The sequence below is a fragment of the Gigantopelta aegis genome, chromosome 9 (genome assembly GCF_016097555.1).
Source record: "Gigantopelta aegis isolate Gae_Host chromosome 9, Gae_host_genome, whole genome shotgun sequence".
NCBI lineage: Eukaryota > Metazoa > Mollusca > Gastropoda > Neomphalida > Peltospiridae > Gigantopelta > Gigantopelta aegis.
Genome location: NC_054707.1, coordinates 37,184,076 through 37,209,771, shown reverse-complemented (window position 1 = coordinate 37,209,771; position 25,696 = coordinate 37,184,076). Strand labels below are relative to the sequence as shown.

Here is a 25,696-nt window from a genome sequence, read left to right as displayed (position 1 = left end):
GACGTACTTGTTACACTGATGGCAGAAGTGTGTGCAATTGTTAATGGTCGATCTATAGTGCCAGTTTCTACAGATCCAGAATTCTGTGGTGCTTAGCCCATCGACACTGCTTACACAGAAAACTGATCATGTGAGTGATATTGGGATAAAGTGTGATTTAAAGGATCTTTACAGAGCTGAGTGGAAGATAGTTCTTGCTGACATTTTCTGGAGTCGCTGGAAGCGCGAGTACCTCACATCATTACAAGTCCGACGTAAATGGACAAACAGTCGTCCAAATATTAAACCAGGTGACATTGTCTTGTTAAAATAAACCAAATGTTTGCAGAAATGAGTGGCCTATGCCCAATGTGGTGGAAACTATTCCTAATGGAGACAATATGGTTCAAAAAGTTGTTATCCGTGTCAGCAAAGATGGCAGGGCTTCGAACTATATCAGGCCAGTAACCGAGATGATCGTGTTACTCAGTGACAATGACAAAAAATGATTCTTTGGATGGAGATAGAAACTGTTTATTGTTGATTATTCAATATTTTTTAATTAAGGATATTATTAGCCTGAAACATTTGCTAAAATTTAGATTTTTTACTGATTATTGTTTGTGATGTCGTGGGTAGACATCAGACAAGGAGTGTGCTGTCACACTTGTGTCAGCTAAGAAATATGTTTTTGATATGACAGCTTGACTATTTTATTTTTGCTAATGTTCGTTGGAAAGTCCGCTTGTTACCGGGCTAGCATTAGGTTTTGTTTTACGCTAATCTCTAGATTGTTCTTTACGGTAGTTTTTAATTCTGTCTGCAGTTGTCTCCCTTAACGGTACTCATTTGTTCATGGTATTTTTTGGAAGTTTTCAGACGCGCCACGAGGCAGTCTGTTCCTTACTTATCGAAAATGGCAGTTACCCAGGGTGTAAGTTATTAATATATGTTTTATTTGTTTCCCGATGTATTAGAGGTTATAATCAATCACATTGTTTTACTAGGAATTACGTATTTTAGCGTAACTACTCAAAATAGAATTTGAAATGTGGGTGTGAGTACCCGGATGTAGAAAGTACAAGCGAACGCTTGCGTTCTTTAGTATATAACTATAAGTTAATGTTGTTTTAGAGTTAATTTGAATTATATCAGACATTCATAAGTACTTGTACATGTATATAACTTTCAGTGCATGAGTTTGATGCATTTCTATATTTGCGATGTGAATTTCAGTTCTGTTTTGATGTAGCTCACTATTAATCAACCTCGAAGATTAATGTAGTGTTGTATTTTACTTTCAGCCTTTACCCCCTTCATTCTCTTCTTCATAGAGGGCTAACATGAATAAACTTTGCAAGAATTCAAACTGGAGTCTGTCTCGTCTTGAATTACTGATAGCCCGGGGTTATCTGCATGCAAACTTCAGGGGCAGGGCATGACAAATATTAAAATATTTCACATGGCTGTAGAGTTCTTCAGATGTAAGAACATAATCTACAACACTCTGACCATTGTACGTGTGGCATGTAAACTGTCCCAAGTGATCTCCAACTGTTCTACCATTTAAAATAATTAATTTTGATGCAATTGCTAGTGATATGAGGAATTGTCCAAATTTGTTCGTTATATTATCTCGGCTATTTCTTTTTGTCTCTATGGTAGTAAAAATATCTGACGGTACATACATGTTTTCAAGAAAATTAACTCCATCACTATTCACACACCCACACTCGGTAGCAGTTCTAGCGTTAAAGTCCCCGCCAATTATTATCGATCCATGCTGCGAATATTTTAAAACTTCATTACTTATGACATTAAAAGGATCTGTTGTTAAATTTTTCCAATATAATGAATTTTCAGGTGGTACATAAGTAGTGCAGACAAATATATCTTTGTCAACCGATAAAAATGTTTTACTAATTCTAATCCATTATGTAAATTCACTACATGCTACAAAAGAAACAAAAGGCTTTAAACCAGTTTTACATAAAAAAGCCAATCCACCACGGGATGCTTGCACAAACTGTTTGCGTGGATTGGAAATTGAAAAATATCCTGTACAATTGAAGTCACTATTGTTTCCTAACCATGTCTCAGAGAGACCAATAACATGAAAGTTTTTAAAACACTTATTAAATTCATCATGTTTTAAGTCGGATATACCTTGTACATTCCAAAATGAAATATTAAATTGCGAATTTGATGTTAACATTAATCAAATTCAACCTTTCGGAATGCTGATCCATTGGCTATGTAACTCCCTACTTCACCTCTCTCACATACACTTCACGTTTTGCACACATTCATGTACATGAATATCGGAATAGATTATACAGATGTTGCAGTATATATTGAGCACTCTGATGATCAGTGAATGGCATCCTGCTGGTAGCGCTACCTGTGAAACCCCAAGGAACATTGCTGTTTCTTACTGTAGACGGTACGTGAGTTGAGAATGGATAGTTGTTTAATGCCTGTTGATTGCTTATCCTGTCATTTGGAGTTGAGAAAATGTTGGCGTTATAAGTGTTTGTCATCCGTTGACCATTCATCCGTTCACTGGAATGCACCATAGTATTTTCGTTGTGATGATGCTGGTTTCTCTCGGCATGATCGGTTTTGCTGTGGGGATACCTGTTGCTTCTGTTTGGCAATGGTGGGAAATATTGGTGGGTGTACCTGTGCTCCCTGACATGCACCTATGGATGGATGTCAGTATCACGACTTGATCTGTCTTTGTTGTGTTTAATTGTAAGACCCACAGACTTCAGGAATGAGTTGGCAAGAATACAAGATTTATATTAACTGGGGTGGACTTTGTCGTGATACATGTTCTTTTTGGGGGCACCATTCACTGTAACAAACAGAGCTTAATGGTCAATTACTTCTACATTCAATGAGGAAGCTAATTTTTGTATCTTATCATTTGCGCTGTTGATGGTTTTGTGGAGCTGGCCTCGAGTTAAAGAAGGCAAGATGAGTGAAAAGTAAATGGCTGCATTTGGAAATTTACTTTTACATTCATTAAACAACTGTTTGTATTCACTTACTTCAAAAGCGTAATCTGGAGGGGTATGGCAGTCATTTACTCCAATGTGAACAATGACTTTCTTCATAGTTGTTTTTTGAGGCAAGTTCTTGACTCGTTCCATGAGTTTGGTCACTCCATGTCCTAGGTAAAACACCTTTGACGTACGGTTTGGAATGTGTTGACTAATAAAACGCAGAATCGAATCACCTAGGAAAAGTGATGTTACTTCGATGTTACTTCATCACTGATGTATGTATTGCGTGTTGGGGGTGGGGGTGGGGGGGGGGGGGAGCGGGGCTGGCTGCCTAATGTTCTCATATTTACCTTCCGTTTGAAGTGTGGTTTTGTGAATGGTCTTTACATTTTGCTTTCTTTTTCACCTTCGTTGTCTTCTTCTGTACTTGATTGTTTATGTGATGTTGATATATGCGACCAAGTTTACGTTTTTGTTTAGAGAAACGTACTAGATGCAATATTGCAACAATATATTAACCAACCCAGATAGCACAACTACGTTGGCCCAACGTCGCCACGGTCGGCACTATCGCCGTCGCCAGCCTAACGTTGCCACGGCGTTGGCAAATGATTGGTTCGGGCCGATCTTGCCCCACCTTGCGACCGCGTGATGAAAATATTTCCAGCATTAATTTCGGGAATTTAACCAGTCACGTAAGTATTTGGAACACGATATAAAATCTTAATGAATATGAATATTTTCTGCTTCAGAAAATGTATGGATTTATATGTAAGGTTTTGTGTAAATATATATATATTTTTTTTTTAATTACCGCATTGAAGCATTTGCGCAGAATTTACTTCTGCTTCAAGGCGTCGGCTCGACGTTGGCACAACGTTGCACCGACGTTAGCAAAATACTCAAGTTAGAAAAACAAATACCTGACGTTATATTTGGTATCATAAATAATGAAACTAGAAAACAATTCGCTGCTTCAGAACCAAATGGGTGTAAGTCTGGGTTTGGCACTTACTGGTATCACTGAATGCCCCTACGTGAGCTGCATCTGGTGCACAAAGGGTGTATGTAGGTTTTTGAAGCTATCTTACATTTATCTTGGGTTAAGCACTTACACTCTTTTGGCTCTTTTCACTAGCAACTAGTAGGCTTGAGACCAAAAGGATGCATGTCCCCAGTCCAATTGACATACATCCTTTTGGTCTAGGCTATAGCATTGAGTTCCAAGAGGGTGTAAGTCATTGGAGCAGTACTCTATACTCCTAATGGAAACAAGCTGGTCATGTCTCCCGCAGCTGTGCGGTTGCTAGTCAATTCGTACCTTGGTCATTTTGTACCCTAGTCATTTCGTACCATAACTGGAAGTCATTTCGTACTATAACAAAAATGTGTAATTGCAGACATAATATCACCCTGGTAATGTCTTTTACAAAATAACATTACATTACGAATGTCTATAAGATGCAAACACCACTTGCAACTGAATAAAAAGTAATAATAAAGATGCAAATAAATAATATCTGGTCATTTTGTACCATAGTCAACTGGTAGCTGGAAAATGGTTCAAATTAGTATTATCATAATTATTAAAACGTAAATATAAAAAGCGCACTTTGGTCAATTGCGTTAATGATGACTTCTTTAGTTGTTAAGTAAACACAGTTTCCCTTGGTAGACATATTTATTTATACAGGTATATGCAAGTAATATATTCACTTACTGTATACTGGTACGAAATGACTTTTCACAATGGTACGAAATGACTAGGGTACGAAATGACCAGGCAGTATGGTACGAAGTGACTATGATTCCAGCTGTGTTATTAATATAATATGCTTACTGTGCTGATTTCAGCTAGCCTTTTTGTACTGAGGGCTTTTGAGGAAGTTTCCACAACTCTCTTGGCTGATGGCTGACAGATCTTCTTTTAAAGCCAGTTAGTTTGTAGCAGTACTTAAGTTGTTTCAATAGTTAGGGCTGATAGGAATGGTACTGGTCTGCCATTGTCCTCTTTTATTATCTGCTGTTATTAACCATGATTGTCTGAGCCTTGAAAGAACCACAGTGCACTAGATAATATCCATGGCATGATTATCTTTATAATAATGACCTAAAGAACAGCCAAAAGGGTGTAAATCATTTTAGTGCATGCTGTATGGGTGTGTATCCAGCTTGGAACCAGAAGGGTGTAAGTGAAAAACTTTGAATATCACAGTAATTAAGACTAAATGATGCTATTTACAGTAGTGTATGTGGTGTTCTTTTACCCTAATACCTATTGAAATCAAAAGATATTCCACATAAAACTTGTGTCTAGGTGAGAAACAGTTTTTGGCCCTTTTCTCCATTATCTGCTACCCCAACCCTTTTGGTTCTGAAGCAGCGAATTATCAACATTAAATATTTATAGTATGGAAATTCAAAACCAAAGATTAGGCCTTTATAAATATTTTACAAAGGAAATTTTAAATAGACAAAATTAGGCCTCTCTCTCTCTCTCTCTCTCTCTCTCTCTCTCTCTCTCTCTCTCTCTCTCTCTCTCTATATATATATATATATATATATATATATATATATATATAAAATGTAATTATAATAAATTTAATTAATAATTCTGTATTTAAATAATAGAAAAATCTTAGCTTGTTTCGAACCCCCCCCCAAAAAAAAAAAAAAACAATAAAACAAAGCAAAATAAAGCAATAAAAAAATATTTTTAAAATCTTGTTATTAAGATCTCGGTATCTTATGATTCCAGGTAACATTTTGTTTTCAAAATCTTGATTAGCAACTACTGTTTAATATTTTAAAATTGTGTAGCGATCTCCGATACTTGTGTAGTAAATCACGACTTGATACTGAACAAAATGTTACCTGCATTCTCTCCCGCTTTTCTCTCACTGTTTCAGGGGCGTGCGCAGGAAATTTTGCAAGGGGAGGGGTGGAGGTGTCTGGCGAAGCTCGACACCGCGAGCGTCGTAGGCGCGAAGCCCGTGGCGGGGGGTCTGGGTTTTGACCCCCAGACCACCCCCCACGCGCCTGTGTTATCCTTTCTTATTTTATTTTTCAAAAAGCTAAACATCTCTTTATGAATTATGCTATGATTATGTTATGTATTTGTTTAATTTCATACATTTGATGACGTTAAAAACATATTGGAAGGCAGTGATTCAGGGCTCCCCAAGCCATACATTGTCATTGATCTGGGGATAATACAAGTTATAATTAAAAACTATATATTTATATTAACACTATTGGCATCTACAAAATGATATTAAAAATTTCAGACAGTCCGAGTCTGCTTGAAATGTTATTAGTAAGGTATGTGGACATAATGTAATATATTATTTGTTCACACACACACACACACAAAATATTTCAATTTTTTTTATTCTGAAACCTGTGACATATTCCAACAAATAGTATAAATCTGTAATGTGTGATTTTAATATGCATGTTAAGAACTGAACAATTAATATAACATCCACTTGCAACATATTTGATGATATTTAATGCTGCTGTAATTGAAACACTAAAATCCTATTGGATCAAGGTAAACAAGCATATTTTCGAGAAAGTTCATTGATCATTTCTGGGGAGCGAAGAAATCACGTGTCGTCGGGAAATGGACATACATTGCAACCAATCAGTGAGTCGCACGATGTTGACACACATGGGAACCTTGGGTCAACGGACAGTATTCAGGATCTTCAGCCAATCAGCGAGTCGCGGGGCCGTACTAAGTTGTCTGCAAGCAGAGTAAATAAATCGCCAAGACTGAACCAAAGTAAAACAAAGCGAAGTGTGCCTGGTGTTAGTAAGAGCATAAACAGTAAATAGGACAACATGGGTTTCCCGTCCATTAAACTGATGACATTAAATGTGGAAGGTCTTGCATCTAAAATAGGTGTAACCGGCCTCGGTGGCGTCGTGGCAGGCCATCGGTCTACAGGCTGGTAGGTACTGGGTTCGGATCCCAGTCGAGGCATGGGATTTTTAATCCAGATACCGACTCCAAACTTTGAGTGAGTGCTCCGCAAGGCTCAATAGGTAGGTGTAAACCACTTGCACCGACCAGTGATCCATAACTGGTTCAACAAAGGCCATGGTTTGTGCTATCCTGCCTGTGGGAAGCGCAAATAAAAGATCCCTTGCTGCCAATCGGAAGAGTAGCCCATGTAATTGCGACAGTGGGTTTCGTCTCAAAATATGTGTGGTCCTTAACCATATGTCTGAGGCCATATAACCGTAAATAAAATGTGTTGAGTGCGTCGTTAAATAAAACGTTTCTTTCTAAAATAGGTGATTCAGACTTTATAAACTATGTTTATAATTTTCATATTGTTATTTTAACCGAAACATTTATTGACAGCACTTTTGACCTATCAGGTATTTTCATATCATTTATGAAAATCAACGCACCTGCAAATTTTTTTAACTAGTACTGTTTAAGTTCGTTTGAACTTCAAAGAATAAAAGAAGACGGTGAAAAGTTATCAACCTTTACTGCGCACTAGTGGAAAAATCAACAAGACCGGAAGTACGTCATGGACGTGTGTTACCAACTATGGTAGACCGAATGTAAAACATCCCCCCTTTTTTTATAAATCGTCTATAATGACTTTAAAATTAAACATTGCTAGCGTTTGCTTTTTTAGAGTCCAGATAGAACAGAACTGTTCATAACCACATACATTTTAAACATTAATGGGTTTGTTGATTTAAAATCCAGATATAACTCCTTCACAAAGTAGTACCACAGATAAGTAAATGCGAACACAATAACAGTCAACTGATTAAACCCATCAAACAGTTAGTGTTAATTTCTTTAGATATACAAAATATTAACTGACAATTAATCAAATAATACTTGCACAGACATTTGTTCAAGAACATTAAAATTTAACAAAGTCTGTCATGCTGGAGTTTTCACAACACGTCCAGATCGCGTACATCCGATCTTTGCAGGACTGGAAGGTTTGCATGGACTCTTCACAGTTGGACTAATAACAGTTTCGTGTGTCACAGGAAGTCCTTTAGAATTATTACTGTTGGTTATTCCGGTAGGTTCCATGCACGAAGGTTCCGATGGTGGAGGTTCTGAAGTTTTCTTCAGATGTACACGGTTGCGACTGTAGATGGCATCTCCAACCGCGACTTCATAGGAGCGTTCATCAAGGCGATTTTTAACTAGATCTTTTGCCCACTTCTTCTCACCGATCTGAAAAGGTTTCAGACGTACAATGTCACCTTCTTCTAAGGGAGATAAATCTTTGGCGTTTTTGTTGTACAGTCTTGCTTGTTTTTTCTGCTGATCATGTAGCTTCATTCTTTCATTTTCTATGTTGATTAATGGTTTGAGAAGATTCTGTGAGGTAGGAAGCAGAGTTCTGGTTCTTCTGTTGAAGAATCGTTGTACAGGACTTGTTCCTGTCGCCTGGGTAGGAGTGTTGCGGTAGTTGAGCAATGCAAGAAACTGGTCTTGTTCTTTGTTCTTTCTCAGGAGAGATTTGGCAGTCTTGACAGCAGACTCTGCTTTTCCATTAGCTCTGCTGTTGTAGGGACTAGTGGTTCGATGTTCAAAATCCCATTCTTTGGAGAAGTTTGCGAATGATGTAGAGATGAACTGAGGTCCATTGTCACTTACAACGATGCAGGGACAACCATAGCGAGCAAAGTGCGATTTCAGTTTTTCTAATGACCGTTTCATAGGACATTTCTCTGCAAAATGATTCTTCTTTTTACACATTTTGCACGTTTTTCCCCAAACAGGGCAAAGTGATTTCTTAAAAGGATGAGTTTTCCCGCAGAAATTGCATTTGGGCTTTAACTTTCCTCCTGATGAGTGACTTGTGATTGCATGGGCAGACATTTCTTCATATCCAATGGATCGCAGTTGAGATGATGTAGCTTCAGCACATCAACAGATATCAATACATGAAGTGAGGTTTAGACCAGATTCTTGAAGCAGACGTTTTCTTGTAGCATTGTCAGTAATACCAAGAACGATGCGGTCTCTCATTTGACTGTCTCTCATACATTCACAAAAATTGCAAGTCTTTGACAGTGTGCGCAGTGCAGCAACGTAATCTTCAAGAGGTTCTGCAGTACTTTGGTTTCGACTGTTAAACACATAGCGTTCATACATGTATGTCTCATTAATCTTTCCCACAAAATGAGTATCAAAACCATCAATAATATCTTGCAGTGTGTGTGGATCTGGAAGGCGCATTCCATTATACAGAGTCAATGCTTCTGGTCCAATAGTGTGTAGGAATAAAGCACGTTGAGATTCAGCTGTTTGACTATCTAGCTTTGCCACAATAGTATAGTTCTGCCACATCTCTTTAAACATTTTCCACTCATCACCACCCCGTTTAACGTTCAATGGCGGTGGCAGGTAAATGTGGACCCACTCGGTCTTCCATACTTTTGTTTTACGTTCAGTGTGTAACGTTTCTTAGACGTTTTCAGTGAAATTACAGTTCGTAGTAGGGCAGTACTATACTACTTATGTATGCAGGAATAATAATATATGTAATGTTATTAGTAGCAACACTGTCAAACACTTCGTTTTCTCCACTTACGAATTCAAGCAGACGATCGCCACACACACGTAGCCAAAATGGCGTACTACGATTAGAAAGTTCGAACGCGGCAACCACGAAAGTTTTGAGAAATGTATGTGCACAGAGTACTCACAGACACGGGAGAAGCGTACACAATAAAGCAGTAGAAGAAGAACATTTTAGAGTAACTTTCACCGCTGCCACCATGTTTAAGTTCCTTTGAACTGCAAAGAATAAAAGAAGACGGTTAAAAGTTATCAACCTTTACTGCGCACTAGTGGAAAAAATCAACAAGACCAGAAGTACGTCATAGACGCGTGTTACCAACTATGGTAGACCGAATGTATCATAACAGGTACCATTTTGGGGGGGGGGGGGGCAATTGCCCCCCCCCCCAAATTCGGGCAAAACAGGGGGGGGGGGGAATTCGGGCAGTTTTTATCTGGGTAAAATTTCAGGCAAATCAACCCCTCCAGCCCCCCTAAATCAAAGAGTCCCCATACGCCCAAGACAGGTACTATGAAAGGGAGAAAGTCAGGTGGTGTGTTGATATTAGTTCATGAATCAATTTTAAAATATGTCATCAAAATTGACATCACAGGTTTTTGTTTTAATAGTAATACCCTTGTTCTTAAAATAGATAAAACTATCTTACAAAGTGTTAATAATATGATATTAATACAGGGCACAATATTTCACGCGAACCGCTGTTCTGTTCGCGTGTCGGTATGCAAAATTAAATTTACGCGAACCGCAAATTGGTTACGTCGTGATCTGTAGACGTTCAGAAATTAAAACTTGCAAACTTCACGATTATAGGAAGTTTATTCATGCAGGCATACTACTACTATTCCGACCCATGTTTTAGACTGATTTTTAGATACTTGATGCGCGGCAAACCAGTAGACAACGGTATATTGCAACGGTTGTAACTTGAGACCGAAGGCTCAGAATAGAGACGAGCCAAAAGTTTTAAAGAAATGTGCACGGACGCTAAGGCGCCTAAATTATCTGCTGCTATTTTATCTCAAAATGAATATATGTAGACATAATATTGGATTGCCTATAATTTTACAAAAGTTGAAAACGGTTTTAACCTTAACAAAAATCCACAAATGTCGCAAAAGCTGAAAAATACTAACATCGTATAATGAGCTTTAAATAACAAACATTTGGAACATCACTGTAGTATAGAAGTACCATCCATAAAGTGAAAGTAGCATGGCCACCGCAAAATATCAATCAAATTGTGGTCTTTCTTTTGATATTATTATAAGATTTATTTTTATTAATCTAATCATGCACCAATGAATAGCCTGTTTTATAGTTCAGAAGAACTGAACATTTGTTGTTTGGGTTTTTGGTGGGTGTTTTTTAATCTGCTGTATACTAAATTTTACATATTATCAGTGACAAATGGTAGCCTTTATTTGTTATTTATATATATAAAAAATATTAGTCTGATCATGCACCAGTGAGTGACTGAGTGTTTTGCATTATTCTTCAGAGGATCCAGGGAATGGCCATTTTTCCTCCAAATGTTTCTACAGTGAAACCCCTCAAAACCGGACCCTCAGTAAACCGGAATTCCCTCAAAACCGGACGTTTTACACTGTCCCGTGATTTGCGTATCTTTTAACACTAAAATTTACCCCTCTAAACCGGAAACCCCTCAAAACTGAACACCAGACAAACAATTCGGTCCCAATGTGTCAATTTAGTGTAAATCGTCCCAATGAAAACCGAATGACCAAACCCCTACCAGTCAATGTGGCACCACTAATTGCTCCTAATATCACTCCAGCCGAATTACTTGTCTGCGAACACATAATGTGCACATGCTCGGGTTCGCTATTATCAATGTAATCACAGTTACACGCCCCTAAGTAGGCAAGGTTGGCAACATGTCGATAAACATTTAACAAAAGACCCGTAGATATTTAATTTACACAAGCATAGTGTTGGTTACGATAAGCCGAGTTTGGGTTTGGGTTTGATGTTTTAAGTCACGAAGGTGATTTACGGTCTATATATTCCTTCACAAACGTGTAACATGATTTGCTTCAAAGATCGAAAAAAATAACAATAAATTTAATTCACTGTCTTCCTATCGTGTGAATTTGTTGCTCTTTTAAAAACATTTATTTAGCTAAATAAAGAGTAAACAAAAGTAACGTTGGCTTTGCATGGTCGAACAGATGTTGGTAACATTTTATTTTCATATCGATTTTCAATATAACAAAACGACCAGCTAAACGTCACTGTGTTGAACTATCACACGATTATAAACTTTAAATAATTAAAAGTTTTGAAAGTAAACCTAAACGAACGTTAAGATTTTGGGGTGAAAAGTTTAGTATGGGAAATTCAGCAATTGGAGACATTATCAAGAAGCGAGAGGTTTATAAAGCAGAGTTTGCAAAGATCATTAGCAGAAATAAACGATAAGTTGAACTATTTAATGGGGAAGGGAAGGTAGTTACGTAAATGCAGACCCCTGAAAACCGGACACCTCGGAAAACCGGACATTTTACTTGGTCCATTTGATGTCCGGTTTAGAGGGGTTTCACTGTATTTTATTTCAGTACTGGGCTAATAGTGTTAACTTCAGCAAGCTGCACAGAAGTTCTAGAATACTGTGGCCCGATGCCCGAGGACAGTGGTTTTTAGATTCGGGCAACTAAAGATTAATTTTTGCAATCCCGATGGCAAGTGGTGAATAATAATAAATAATAATAATAATAATAATAATAATAATAATTAATCTACAACGTTACGATCGTACGAAATAAAAAAGAAACATTTACAAGTCACTTCTTTCGATTTGCAAGCATTAAAGAGACTGTTTTATAAAACGTTTTCTTTTGTATTTTGTTTTAACTTTATGTTTGAGCTAAAAATTATGTATTTAAAATATAATTTCAACGTAACTTTGAGGTAACCGATCAGGTAATCCACAGGTTACGCAAATATAATTCACGTAACCGAACAATTGGTTACCTATGTAAAAACCACGTGAACCGATTTCCGGTTACCTCAGATTTCGAAATATTGTTCCCTGGGGTATATATCCACAGGTTTGGGCTACATCGGTGATCATCCCTCTGCATAAAAAGGGAGATATAAATAACCCAGATAATTATTGTGGTATCTCTTTATTGTCTGTTATGAGTAAAATATATACACACATTATAAATAAACGTTTAACTCACTGGGCTGAAAGTACAAGAACACTTTTAGAAGAACAAGCAGGATTCAGAGCTAATTACTCAACAATTGACCATATTTTTACTCTATATGGCTTAATCCAAAAGAGATTGCTATCAGGTACTAAGTTGTATGTGGCTTTTATTGATTTCAATAAGGCTTTTGACTCTGTTAATAGAAATATATTGTGGAATATTTTAAGAACTATTGGAATTCATGGTAAGACAATGGATATGTTGAAAGCTATGTATGCATCTGTTAAGGCATGTGTCAGATATAATTCATATGAGTTTACAGATTTCTTTGAATGTCCCTTAGGTGTAAAACAGGGGTGTAAAATAAACAATAGATATTTCATGTATGTGTACAGTTTTTTTTCATTGTTAGGGTTGAATTCCTAAATAATTCAAGTCATTTGGTTAGTATGCATAGATATTATGATTGATCTTCATATTTCATATGTATGTGTTGATGTCTGCGCTACTCTTCTTGTAACAGGGTGGTCAACCCTAACAATGAAAAAAATATATATAATAATAATAATGCTGCTGTATTTATGTATTACATATACGTTGCCTATTTGAATTCTTTGGACGCATAACAGCAAAGGATGTAATTGAAAGAATGATGGAGTGCATATTCATCTAGCCCTTCGCCTGTCAGTGCAACTGGGTTGGCAGGAGAAAAAAAACGGCATCGGGAAATTAATTCTCAGAAAGGTGATAAAAAGTATTATTACCCCTAATATTATGGTTCAAAATATCGTCATACGTATCAAAGTGTTATGTCCCACTTGACATCAAATGATCACCGTCTGCATTCTTATACAATGATTTCTTAATTAAAACATAATTATTTGGGTAATAAATAGGATATTAAGACTTGAAATAATTATTATTTGTCACTCACTAAGGCAAATAAAAATCATGTCATTTCTGACATAAACTTGATAAGAAATGGACACTTGTTTAAGATCCTATAATAAACTGTACACATACATGAAATATCTATTGTTTGTTAGAAATTTGTTAGTATATATTAAGTTTACAATTATTAATTTTGCTAATTTAAGTTAAAAGCCATTAATTCAATAATGTTCAACTTCTAATTTCTTCAAGCTATAATTGGGGTAACTTGTGACATAATTCTACATCAAGTATTTAATATTTGCCATTTCTTATTTTCTGAAGATGCTGCCAAAAACAGCAACATAAAAGAGACAGGAGCGGAACTGCATCTTAGAAATTGGTTAAGATATGCATCGGACCGAAATGGGGGCCGCAGAAGGAAGTGAGTTTTTGCCATCATATTTGACTATTTTCAGTTTATAATTTTATTAGGGCTATTCCTTTGAAAAGTCATTTCAGTATTTTTTTAATAATGGTGAACATAGAAGAATCTGTATAAAGACATCCCTCCCCACATTTAGAAAAATCTTCAGGCTTACCCCCACCCATTTTAAAAAGAAATAGCCCTTATATCTGTATTTTGGAGACAGATATTTTATTCTTAAATCCCTATATAATGGACATATAAACAAAAAATGGAATTCATCTTCCAATATGTCATCACAATAGTGACACTGTTTGGGCAAGTCATGTCTGTATCTATTTCTATGAGTGTTAATAATTGTATAGCATATATATCTAACCTGGATATTACATGTCTATTGGAATATAGATATATAGGTATATATTAAAGGGAGTATTCTGAGTGTTTAGCCCAGGCAAGACTTCCATTTGTTCCCACCACAAAATAAATACACATCCCACTTTTTTATGGGGTTTTTTTAAACACTAGCATCTTACTTTAACATGTTTAAACATAAAGCATTATATACAGATAAATACATTTGGAATGACCTTGGCTGAGTTATTTATGATTTCTTTTGGTCGTTTGAAGAAGTAATAAATTTGTAGGCCCTACATATAAAATTATTTTAGACAGAAATCGATACTGGTTATAGAGATATTCATATTCTATGCAAGAAAAGATAAGTCAATTGTAATTTTAATAATGTAAATATTTTATTTGTTGAAAACCTTTTAACTGGCTACAAACTGAGGTTAGTCCCTTTAATAGAATATGTTTGGTCTGGGACCTGCAATATGAATCTTTTAGCCATCTACATGTAGTTTTTCCTTCCCTGAAATGTGTCTTGACTCCAGTGATCCTGGCAGGGAAAGTAAGCCATTTTTTTATATAAAATTCATATTCCTTATTTTAACTCCAAGTATGAAATGGTAAACCTTTTGTGTCCTTGTCTTAGCAGGGTATTTATTGTATTTAGCATTTAAGGGGCTGTTCACAGTTACAGGTATCCACATTTCATCTAGTGTATGACTGTCAGGGCTAACTCTAGATGAGCAAAACATTTCACCAAATTGTCTATTAAACTTAAAAAATTGCAGAATTCAACAGTTATTTTCTAAAAAATGTCAATTATTACATGAAATTATTTCACCAAATTAAAATAAAATTCTCCAACTGCTTTCAAAATTCGCAATTGTCAAATTTGGCAAGTGCCAGAGCTAGCTGTGACTAGATGAGATGGAGTAATACTAGCATACACGTTTAAAACAAAATTAAAACAAAAACAAAAATGTCAATATAATATCCCTTGTCAAATCAACATTTTTGTTTGAGATTTATTTTAGAAATATTTTATTTCTTTATTTATTCAATTTATTTAGTTATTTATGAGATTCCTTTGTATACTAGTTAATTATTTTATATAGTCATTTTATTTAGTTATTTATGATGTTCCTTTGTATACTAGTTAATTATTTTATATATGACCAGTACATAATATCATATAATAAATATGTACTTACTGCATTTATTATTAAGGGGTTTTGATTTAGTTTTCACTTTGCTTGTACTGTATTGAACAACTCATGTAAACCCCTCTGCATGGGCTGTGTGTTTGTTAATCGTATTTGAGGGACTTGGTTGGTGGGGGTAATCAATATGTACACTTTTAGAACATTACTCTTTTATTGACAGTTGTGAAAGGCCCCTAAACACCTGTAACATTATATGTATATCATAATTAAAGTTATAAATGCTTGAAGACAGAGTCAGATTCAAATTCGAATACAGGGGAACATTAGAAAACAAGTTTAATACTGGTTACTTTAGGGCCTATATGCTGTTTTCAGGATGAAAGTCCTAACTGTAAGTAGCATAGACCTATGCAGCTATGTTTATGATTTGTTGTGTATATAATTTTCTATATTCTCGTGTTTTTAGGTGCTGCACGGAAAACTAATGATAAGAAAACTGCAGTAATAGTAGAGTCAATGACTCACACTTTCAAACCTGCTCGTGGAGCTAAAATCGGGCAAAATGACAAATTCGAGGAGAAGATGAAGCAGCAGAAGAGAGATGAAATGAGAAAGAAAGCAGAAGACGTTAAAAGGAGATTAGTGGAAGAAGAACGTAAAGAGAAGAAAGAAAAAGATAGATTGAAGCAAGAGAGAAGGGAAAAAATGATCAGAGAGAAGAGGAAAGTCTGGGAGGAACAGTTTAGCAAGAAGTCTCAGGATGGCAAGAAGACTGCACAAGACAAAACAACGAAACATGGAAAAGTCTCTTCTTCTGCCGACAGGAAAAGAACACACAGTATCAGCGAGGATGAAGCAGATGAAGATGTTGTATCTGTCAAGCCGAAACCAAACCTAGAGATACCGAACAAGCCCAAGATTAAGAAATTTAATCGTCCAATGCCGCCACACGTAACTTTTGCAGACATTTTGAAAATGGCAGAGCAGATGCAGCACGAACCTGTGGATGTTTTTAAAAAACCAATTCAGAAAAAAAAGAAACCTGAACAACGGCCGATGTCTCAGTTTGAAAAGGACAGGTTGGAAAGGATAAATAGCAAAGAATACAAGCATTGGGTTAAGCATGGCATAGGCAACCCGCCGTCTGCGGTAAAGCGTCGGTCATCAGACGAGGACAGTTCAGATGATGAGAGGAAGATGGCTAAGAAAGATAGTGCCTCACTTTCTGCATCCAATTCCAGACTGTCTATTAATTCTGTTAGAGACCGTTCACCTGCCATTTCAAAACCAGAACACAAATTGGGAATTCCGAAAAAGGAACATTCTTCGATGATTTCTCAGAAAAGGCCCGTACCAGGACATGAAAAGACAGGTCTGTCTAAACAATCGGAGAAAACAAGTCATAGTTCTGACAGACATAAGGGTGGGTTTACGGTTCCGAAAATATCTGATTCTAGTGGTCAGAAAAAAGTGTCACATTCTTCATCATCAAACCAAGTGAGCAAATCATCTTCTAATTCTGACAGTGTCTCAAAGAAAGTAGCATCTCATTCAAAGGAAAATCATTTATCTGTGCATGGTAATTCAGCAGGCCATGGTCACTCTTCTGTTAATTCGGCAAAATCATCTTCAGACCATAGACACTCTGGTACTAATCATGTAACATCCACTTCAAAACACGGACAATCTGCTAGTAATCATGCAAAAACCTTATCAAGCCATAGCCAGTCTTCGTCTAGTAGTGTAAAACCATCTGGCCATCCAAAAATGCAAAGCCAGAAATTCTCCAATACCAAACATGAAGTGTCTTCGGATAAGAAATCATCATCAAAGTCATGTTTAAATGCTGTACACAAATATTCTGAAAACAAGATGGCAACGAAGTCCTTTTCAGTATCTAATCAGCACAAAGTATCCAGTAGCAGAGTAGTGGAAAATAATCATGGCAAACCAGTCGTTAAAACTGCTGAAAGAAATCACAATCACAAACAAGCTGATGTCGGCAATCTGGCCTCGAGGGACAAACATTCACAAAGCAGCCATAATGTAAGAATGAGCGAGAAGGAAGTTAATAGGTTAAAGGGCAAAGGTCAAGAATTCAAAAACAGTGAAACCAATAATAAGGTACACAGGGACAAAGGTAATGTGCATGATTCCAAGCATAAAAGTTTGTCTTCTGGTGACAGGAGAGATTTGGAGAGGTCAAAGGGCAAAGGTAACTCCAGCCATAGAAACAACTACAATTTGATGCATGAGAAGGTGTTGATTTGTGGACCTTCGTCACCGGAGGAAGAGATGCCTAAGAAAGCTGCAGCGCCTCCGGCTAGTAACCCGTGTGATAGAATATATGGAGAGATCAAGAAGAAAACTCCCAAACCAGGTAGGTACATAGACACGAATATGTACAAATGTGCACCAAGGTTTTTTGTTTAAAACGGTTTTTATTGTACTGATTAATCTATCTTGGACCCATTTTACCTGAAACTTGGAATGTTTATTCCAAATGGGCGTGTTTGAAATTTAAGTGGGTGTAAGCATGCATCAGTTTTCACCATCACTTATTATATTTGTCTGTCGCTCCATAACACATGTAAAAGCAGTAATTAATACTCAGACAGTGTAGATGCTCCCCACCCCCAATGTGATTTCCCCCAATATGAAATCCTTGCTGTGCCAATGCTTAAATAGAATATTGTTTGCTATAATCTGACCAATTTAAAGTCATCCAGACTGTTTTTAAATCCTGATTTTTCTTTTGCTTATGTTATTTTTTCTTTTGTGTGTGTGTGTGTGTGTTCAAAAACAAAAAGCACTTCTTTTTAAGGATGGCCTAGTTTTGTAAATGATACACCATCTTTTTAAGTTTGATGAATGTGTCTGTGCGAATAAAATAGAGAAAAGGTGTGAATGTTGATTGCTTTTTACAAAGATCAGACCTGGTTTAATATTTGTTCTGGTAGGTCTTTTAAGTATATATGTATATAAATTCATACAAGACATGGGGGTGTGGGTTTTTCTTTGTGTTTTTTTAAAGTGATATATTCCGATTTTTTTATTATTATTTTTTTTTTATTGATTTAAAAAAAAAAAAATCTATAGATCCAATACATGAATGTAATGCTAATTAGTAAATCATAAATGGACATGAAATTTTGCAAACTACAACTTTCGCACCCCTTTTTTCAAATTCCTGTAAAACTTCGTACACGACCCCACTTTATTCAGATTCCTGTATCGTCCATAGGGTAATTTCTTATTTTGTCGAACAATATCATTTCATTCTTCAGGTGGTAGAGGACATGTTGTATCCTGGTACTTGGGGCGGACAAAAGGTCGAATGATTTTATACAGGTAGTGTTGTTTCTGTTGAGACAACTGTTTTCGCTGCTCCATTTAAGCAGGGAAGCCGGCCCGCTATTGCATTTTGCTGCCATGTTTTCGTGTTTTGCCGCCCCCTTTATTTTTTCTTAACCCCACTTTATTTTCCCACATCCTAATATATTTTACAGCACCCACCTCTGCCATTTCAAATTGCACACTTTTTTCACACATTGAAAACAAAATCAATCAGTCTGGACATCAAAGAAAACAAGCGCGGTATGTACGAAAATGCAACTGAGCAAAAACTTCAGCAGCTTACTATAGTTACCGTAACGTAATTTAACACTATTTTAACAGCCTCTATGGTGTCCCATACCAGTATTCATTTGTATATTTGATAGAAACAATTAAAGTTATATTTTATTTGAGCAATAAAACCACTTTATTTTTATCGTTTCGACAATCTCCGACTGAGAACAGCATGTTAACTTTTACTTCCGCGTTTACATGTGACGTCAAACTTTGAGCCGCGTTTACTCGGTTTCTGACGTCATGCTAAGTTGTAGGTTTTCGCGTGTGACAGCTAATATATCAAATGAATGGACTTATTTGTGATGTTACTTACACTGTTTTACAGGCCACGCTGACAAGACAAGTGAGGGAGATGTGGTCAATGCATTCAAGGCCGGGTCTGGTGGATCGGCAAATCTAAATGTGTCAGATTCCTTGGATTTGGACTCCGAAGATCTCGACTTTCTTAATGATTCATCCGATGTGGTGTTGCCGGAGAATGAGAATGACACAGAATCTTCAACGGTTTGTACTGTTGGTGGCGACACACATTCAGAATTCTCAACGGTTTATACTGTTGGTGGCGACAGGCATTCAGAATCCTCAACGGTTTATAAAGTTGGTGGCAACACACATTCAGAATCTTCAGCAGGTTATACAGTTGGTGGCGACACGCATTCAGAATCCTCAACGGTTTATAAAGATGGTGGTGACACACATTCAGAATCCTCAACTGTTTATAAAGGTGGTGTCACACATTCCGAATCTTCAAATGTTTATTCATTTGGTAGTACTGGTAACATACATTTGGACAGTTTAGATAAAACCGGTCTAAACAGTACAGTACAAGCAAACAGTACTTTGTTAACTTTCAGTCCATTGACAGTGAAATATGACACAGATTTGGGTTTTCAGACAGAAAAGGAGACCGATGTTGCAGAGCAGGTGACTCAAGTGGTAAGTTTTTTGTGTGTTTTTTTAAAGGAAACGAATGTCTGCCTACCATCATTTTAGCACATTGATAAATAAGGTACTGCAGTAGAACCCCTCTAAACCAGACACCGACAGGACCAAATAAAAAATCATGTTTTAAAGGGTATCCGCTTTAGAGAGGTTATGATCTGTACTGATATTTAAAACGGGACTGCAAAAAATTTGTTTGAAGAAATTCTGGTTATAAGGGTCCAGTTTGAATGGTTTCACTGTACTAAATGTAATTCTCTATCATCAATTACAAGACTTGGTCCACAGCAGTCCATTAGAACAATGCACGAATATGCCAAAAAGGAGGGGGTACGTGTACCAATATTTCCAGGAGACCCTGGGGCAAATATTGTCTTACACTTTGGTGTGTGTGGGTGGGATGTAGCCCAGTGGTAAAGTGCTCGCTTGGTGCGCAGTCTGTTTCGGATTGATCCCTGTCGGTTGGTTATTTCTCGTTCTTGCCAGTGCACCACGACTGGTATATCAAAGGCTGTGGGATGGTGCATATAAAAGATTCCTTGCTACTAATAGAAAAATATAGCAGGTTTCTTCTCGAAGACTATTTGTCAAAATTGCCAACGGCTTCACATCCAATAGCCGGGGATTAAAGGGACATTCCTGAGTTTGCTGCAATTTTAAAGATGTTATCGACTAACAGAGACTTTTTAACGATTGTAATTACATATCAAATATATTTTTTTTGCATAAAATAATAGTGGCTGTATATTAAACGTGTTTCTGATCGTTCTAACATTTGTACTAGGTTAAATTTAATCTTATTTCCTAAAATATTGTTTCTGATCGTTCTAACATTTGTACTAGGTTAAATTTAATCTTATTTCCTAAAATATAGTTTTTTCGTACATACGAAATTATTTGAAAACAAAATGCAGTTTGGGCTTCTTACAAATATTAAGACGACCAGAAACACATTGAATATACAGACACTGAAACTCTAAACAAGAAAATATATTTAATATGCAAGTTTAATCGTAGAAATATTTTATTAGTCGGAAACATCTTACAATGCAGCAAACTCAGGAATGTCCCTTTAATAAATCAATGTGCTCTAGTGGTGTTGTTAAACAAAACAAACTTTAAACTTTGGTGAGTGTGGGTGGGTGGGTGGGTGGGGGGGGGGGGGGGTCCCAAAAGTTCTCCATGACACATTTTGACGTCCTTGCAAAGCCCACACTTTATTCAAGCAGATATTGAAAATTAACTGTATAGAGCTTTTCTCAGATTTTAAAAAGTGGTGACTCCTGTCCCCCTGATACCTGTTCTATTGCTAGGAAATAAGTCATTGGGTCCACCAAGGTAAATGAATATGCTATATCTCTGAGCTACATCCATCCTTTGTTGAGGTAGACACATATTAATGTGCAACATTGCTACTAAAATGAAACATTGTTACTAAAATGAAACATTGTTACTAAAACCAAGGCTCGAAATTAATTTTGTTGATTGGGAAGCAGTCTTTACTTCTCAAAGTTTAATTGGAAGGCAAATGTTTGAAATTGAGAAGCAGTTCAAGAGTACAGGTATTGCTATCATTTTACACTTATTTTATTAAATTTATACAAAGAGTCCTGTCAGCATATTTGGCACTATAGTTTCTCAGCCCGCATATTCATCTTTTCATCAGTTTACAAATTTTGCATGAAATAATCGTCACGGAATCTTTTTCATCACATTCAAATTGTAACCACTTTGCGTATGTACTTGCCTATTTCTGTACCGTAGCTTTTTTCTCCCACCGTGGCCATGATTGTAAGTATCATGGTCGATGATAGTCTAAAAATTTTAGTGGTTTTTAAAAGTCGTGACACTCCGAACTTCTCGGCTCATTCCATCGATAAATAAGTGAATTTCAGCCAGTAGTTTTTTGCTAACGTTAGCTAGACTGGTTTTTACGCTACATGTTAAACCGAATGACCACTCCAAGAACCAGTCTAAATAGTTCACAACGTTTGCATCACTCTCTGTCGCTGAACTAACATTTGAAAAACCGTAATCGGCCTATGTGATCCGAATGAGTTTCAAGAATGTTGTTAGTAGATAATTCTTCCATTATTGGTGTGTGCACCAATGTAAAATGGCCATGTCCATGATGTTGATACAAATGTAGTAATGTTTTAAAATATTTTAAGTTCTTCAATTAAAATGCAGAAAATGTGTGACAAACACAAATCAAGAATTCTGGGATATACTGGAAACAATTTTTAGAAATAAGATGGAAAGCAAAAGCTGCTTGTGAAACGGATTATTGGAAAGCATTTTGTGCGTTTTGAGCTGCAATTGCCACCTGCCGCCTGCCAAATTTGAGCCTTGAAAACATAGGTAAAAAAAAAATAATAGGTTGAATTTGTTTATATAAATTTAAGAGTATAAGAAGTATAATTAAAATTGTCTGATAATTTTTTGCACCTTTTATTGTAGAGAATAAGTAGAATTGTTGAAAATTGCATGATTAGGCTGTGAAGTTGAGCAGGCTTTTTGTTTCCACAAAAACCAAGTTTTGAGTCCAAAGAAAAAGAAAGTACACAGTATGATTGAGAAAGTGAAAAACTCTCAGAAATATGTTGATCTGTTATCAGAACAAGTAGAGTACGAGGAAATGAAACGCCGAATACGGCCTTTTAGTGACATTAATGGATCATCCGAAAATACAGGTGCTAAAAAAGCAAGATTAGAGGTACTACATTATTGCTACATGGACATCAAGAAAGGAAAATATTGCAATGTTAAAGCATGGTTTCAACAAATCCACTAGCCCTCGATCTCGGCTAGTGAATGTTTGGTCTGAGTTAGTGGAAATTATCCACGTTATTTCTATAACACATAAGTCACTAACCCAAGCTTCTGTGAGGGCTAGTGACTTTCTCAAACATTTGTCGAACACGGGGCTAATGTAACCATCTTGCATTTCCAGAATTTAAATACTGTTGATAACAGAATCAGAAGTTTTATTTAAGGTTGCAGGTGGGGGAGGGTTTAGAGGGAGAGATCCCTTGCTACTAATGGAAAAATGTAGCGGGTTTCTTCTCTAAGACTATATGTCAAAATTACCAAACGTTTCACATCCAATAGCTGAAGATTAATAAATCAATGTGCTTTGTTTTGTTTAACAATATCACTAAACTTTTCTGGCAGCTGAGTATATTCCCTGATGCAGACAGAACATGGGTTACCAACTGCCTGAGGATTGAAAAGTTATCTCACCCTGACAGTTTCGTCGATTGTGTGTGCGAAATTCTCATCGACAGTCGCCATAAGAACAGAGAAATCAATGGGAAAAAGAAGAATGGGAAAAAGAGATTACCTTCAAAGAATTCTCCGAAAAAGAAAGTACACAGTGTGATTGAGAAAGTGAAAAACTCACAGAAATACGTGGATCTGTTATCAGAACAAGCAGAGGAAGCGAAACGCCGGATACGACTGTTTGGTGACTCTAGTGGATCACCTGAAAACACAGGTGCTAAACAAGCAAGATTAGAGGTACTAACATTACTGCTACATGTACATCAAGAAAGGAAAATATAACAAAGTTAAAGCATGGTTTCAACAAATCCACTAGCCCTCGATCTCGGCTAGTGAATGTTTGGTCTGAGTTAGTGGAAATTATCCACGTTATTTCTATAACACATAAGTCACTAACCCAAGCTTCTGTGAGGGCTAGTGACTTTCTCAAACATTTAGTGAATACGGGGCTAACGTAACCATCTTGCATTTTCAGAATTTAAATACTGTTGATAACAGAATCAGAAGTTTTATTTAAGGTTGCAGGTGGGGTTTTTTTAGAGGGACGGATGTGTGGGGTTTGCATTTTAAAAATTAGTTTTTCCAACTTCAAACATGAGTTTTTAACAATGTGTGATTCTATTTTTTATTTTTTTTGGCAGACTGATATGCAAGTCGATTCGCCTTTTACCCCAGAAAGACAGCCTCCAAACGAGATGACCAGTGATGTGTCTACAACACCACCAGGCAAGCCTGATTGCATCGAAACATTTGATGGTAAAAATACATTTAATTTTGAATTGACATTTGACAGAAATGATCATTTGCATTTTATTTTACTAGTAACTAAAGTAACAAAATGTTTTATGGACACTTTAAGAGTTTAGTCGGGCAGAATAAGGGTTATACCTTGAACTAGGGTACATATGATGTTTTATGATGGTTTTATGATGGTTTTATGTAATTTAGGGTCTCCTGAGTCAGAAACTGCATGATGACACTTTGTCATCATTGAGCAATTTTTTTGACGGTCATTTTAAAAGCATCACCCCATGCTAAAAAATTACTGATTTTCTGTTCGGTCCATTGCATTATGCTATAATGTTTTATTTGTACAAGATTATTAGAAGACCCATACCTATTTGAATACCTTTTACAAACACTAAAGAATAATACAAAACAACAACAAAACAATAGCAACATTTCAGGGGCGTTTTCAAATAATTTACAGTGAAATGTGATATTCATGTATGATGGCATTACTGTTTTTCACCAGTCATTTTCATCATGTATGGTTTGAGGCTTGTTGCATGTCCTATGACATATATTTGCAGACATTCATCCATGAACCACTTGAAGCACACTCTATTTACAAGTAAAAGAGACATTCCCCTAATCAAACGTCCTACTGATCTTGCATTGACTGAGCACATCAAACAAGTTAAAACCATGATGTGGAAAGCTGACGATGTAAATATATATGACTGTGGGTGGGACATTGTAAACGGCATACCCAGTCACTGTACTGGTGTGTGCTCTACCAAAGCTTATAGAAGTAATGGTATGTGACTGCTTGCTAAAATGCCTGCTCATGAATAACTGTTCATGTCAAGAGTTATCTTGCACCATTTTCTGACAATGTATTGCACTGGACATTTGTAAATAAATCCTTAATACTATGCATGATGAAAATTACACTGATGAAGAACAGTAATGACATCGTACATGCACATCACACTTTACAGTAAAAATTATGTTCCAAAGAAGAAAGCTGCTAATTAAAATTTGGTGATTATGTTAAAAAATACTTTGCATTCAAAATAAAACCTTATCTGACAAAAATATGCGTTAATCTACTAATATATAAAAGTAGTATAAACATTTAAAAGTGTGTGATGTGACAATTACGAATCTGCTATTAGCATATTAAATATGGTATCTCTTAACAAAACTGTTTCGAAAAGAAGTTACAATAGTCGTGAGTGTATTCAAGCATGAATCACTGTAAAGTGTTTTGTCTACAGAGTATGGTTTCAACACCATCTGTAGTAAGCCTGCCAGTTTTTTAGCATGCACTAGTACATGCGCTACAGCTTCCATAAACAAAGGAAAATCTGAATGAGCACAAAGATGTGCATAGAATGATATTTAAAGCAAGGAACCAAATAAGTATTTTACAAAAATATTGATCAGATTTAGATTAAGACTTCCCTTTTTAAGCACTATCGTAAATATGTTATTTCATCTGTACCGTGTTTAATGTGCCGCGTAAATGTTATATTAGCCAATCAAATTTGACAGCTACCAGTCT

At 36.3% G+C, this 25,696-nt stretch overlaps 2 protein-coding genes across 5 annotated transcripts in view; one reads left to right on the top strand and one right to left on the bottom strand.

Annotated features, from left to right (window-relative positions):
* Positions 1 to 7,902: 7,902 nt before the first annotated feature.
* Positions 7,903 to 8,736, bottom strand: LOC121381552 (uncharacterized protein K02A2.6-like). The gene has a single exon (XM_041510885.1). It carries the CDS (start codon positions 8,734 to 8,736, stop codon positions 7,903 to 7,905), a length of 834 nt encoding a protein of 277 aa, XP_041366819.1.
* A 5,191-nt stretch (positions 8,737 to 13,927) lies between these two features.
* LOC121380391 (filaggrin-2-like) overlaps positions 13,928 to 25,696 on the top strand; it is a 30,380-nt gene continuing 18,611 nt past the window's right edge. The window contains exons 1-5 of one of the 4 annotated variants that reach the window (XM_041509186.1): positions 13,934 to 14,053; positions 16,016 to 17,929; positions 19,508 to 20,118; positions 23,299 to 23,643; positions 24,048 to 24,162. In XM_041509186.1, the coding sequence (XP_041365120.1) occupies positions 14,020 to 14,053; positions 16,016 to 17,929; positions 19,508 to 20,118; positions 23,299 to 23,643; positions 24,048 to 24,162 (3,019 nt within the window). In that variant the 5' untranslated portion in view covers positions 13,934 to 14,019. Of the gene's footprint in view, positions 14,054 to 16,015; positions 17,930 to 19,507; positions 20,119 to 23,298; positions 23,644 to 24,047; positions 24,163 to 25,696 lie in introns of all 4 variants that reach the window. The other 3 variants (XR_005958927.1, XM_041509184.1, XM_041509185.1) reach the window with 3 other exon arrangements.

Bases quoted from the DNA above. Each gene is read 5' to 3' on its own strand.
- LOC121381552 (XM_041510885.1), bottom strand. From the start codon at position 8,736: ATGTGTAAAAAGAAGAATCATTTTGCAGAGAAATGTCCTATGAAACGG.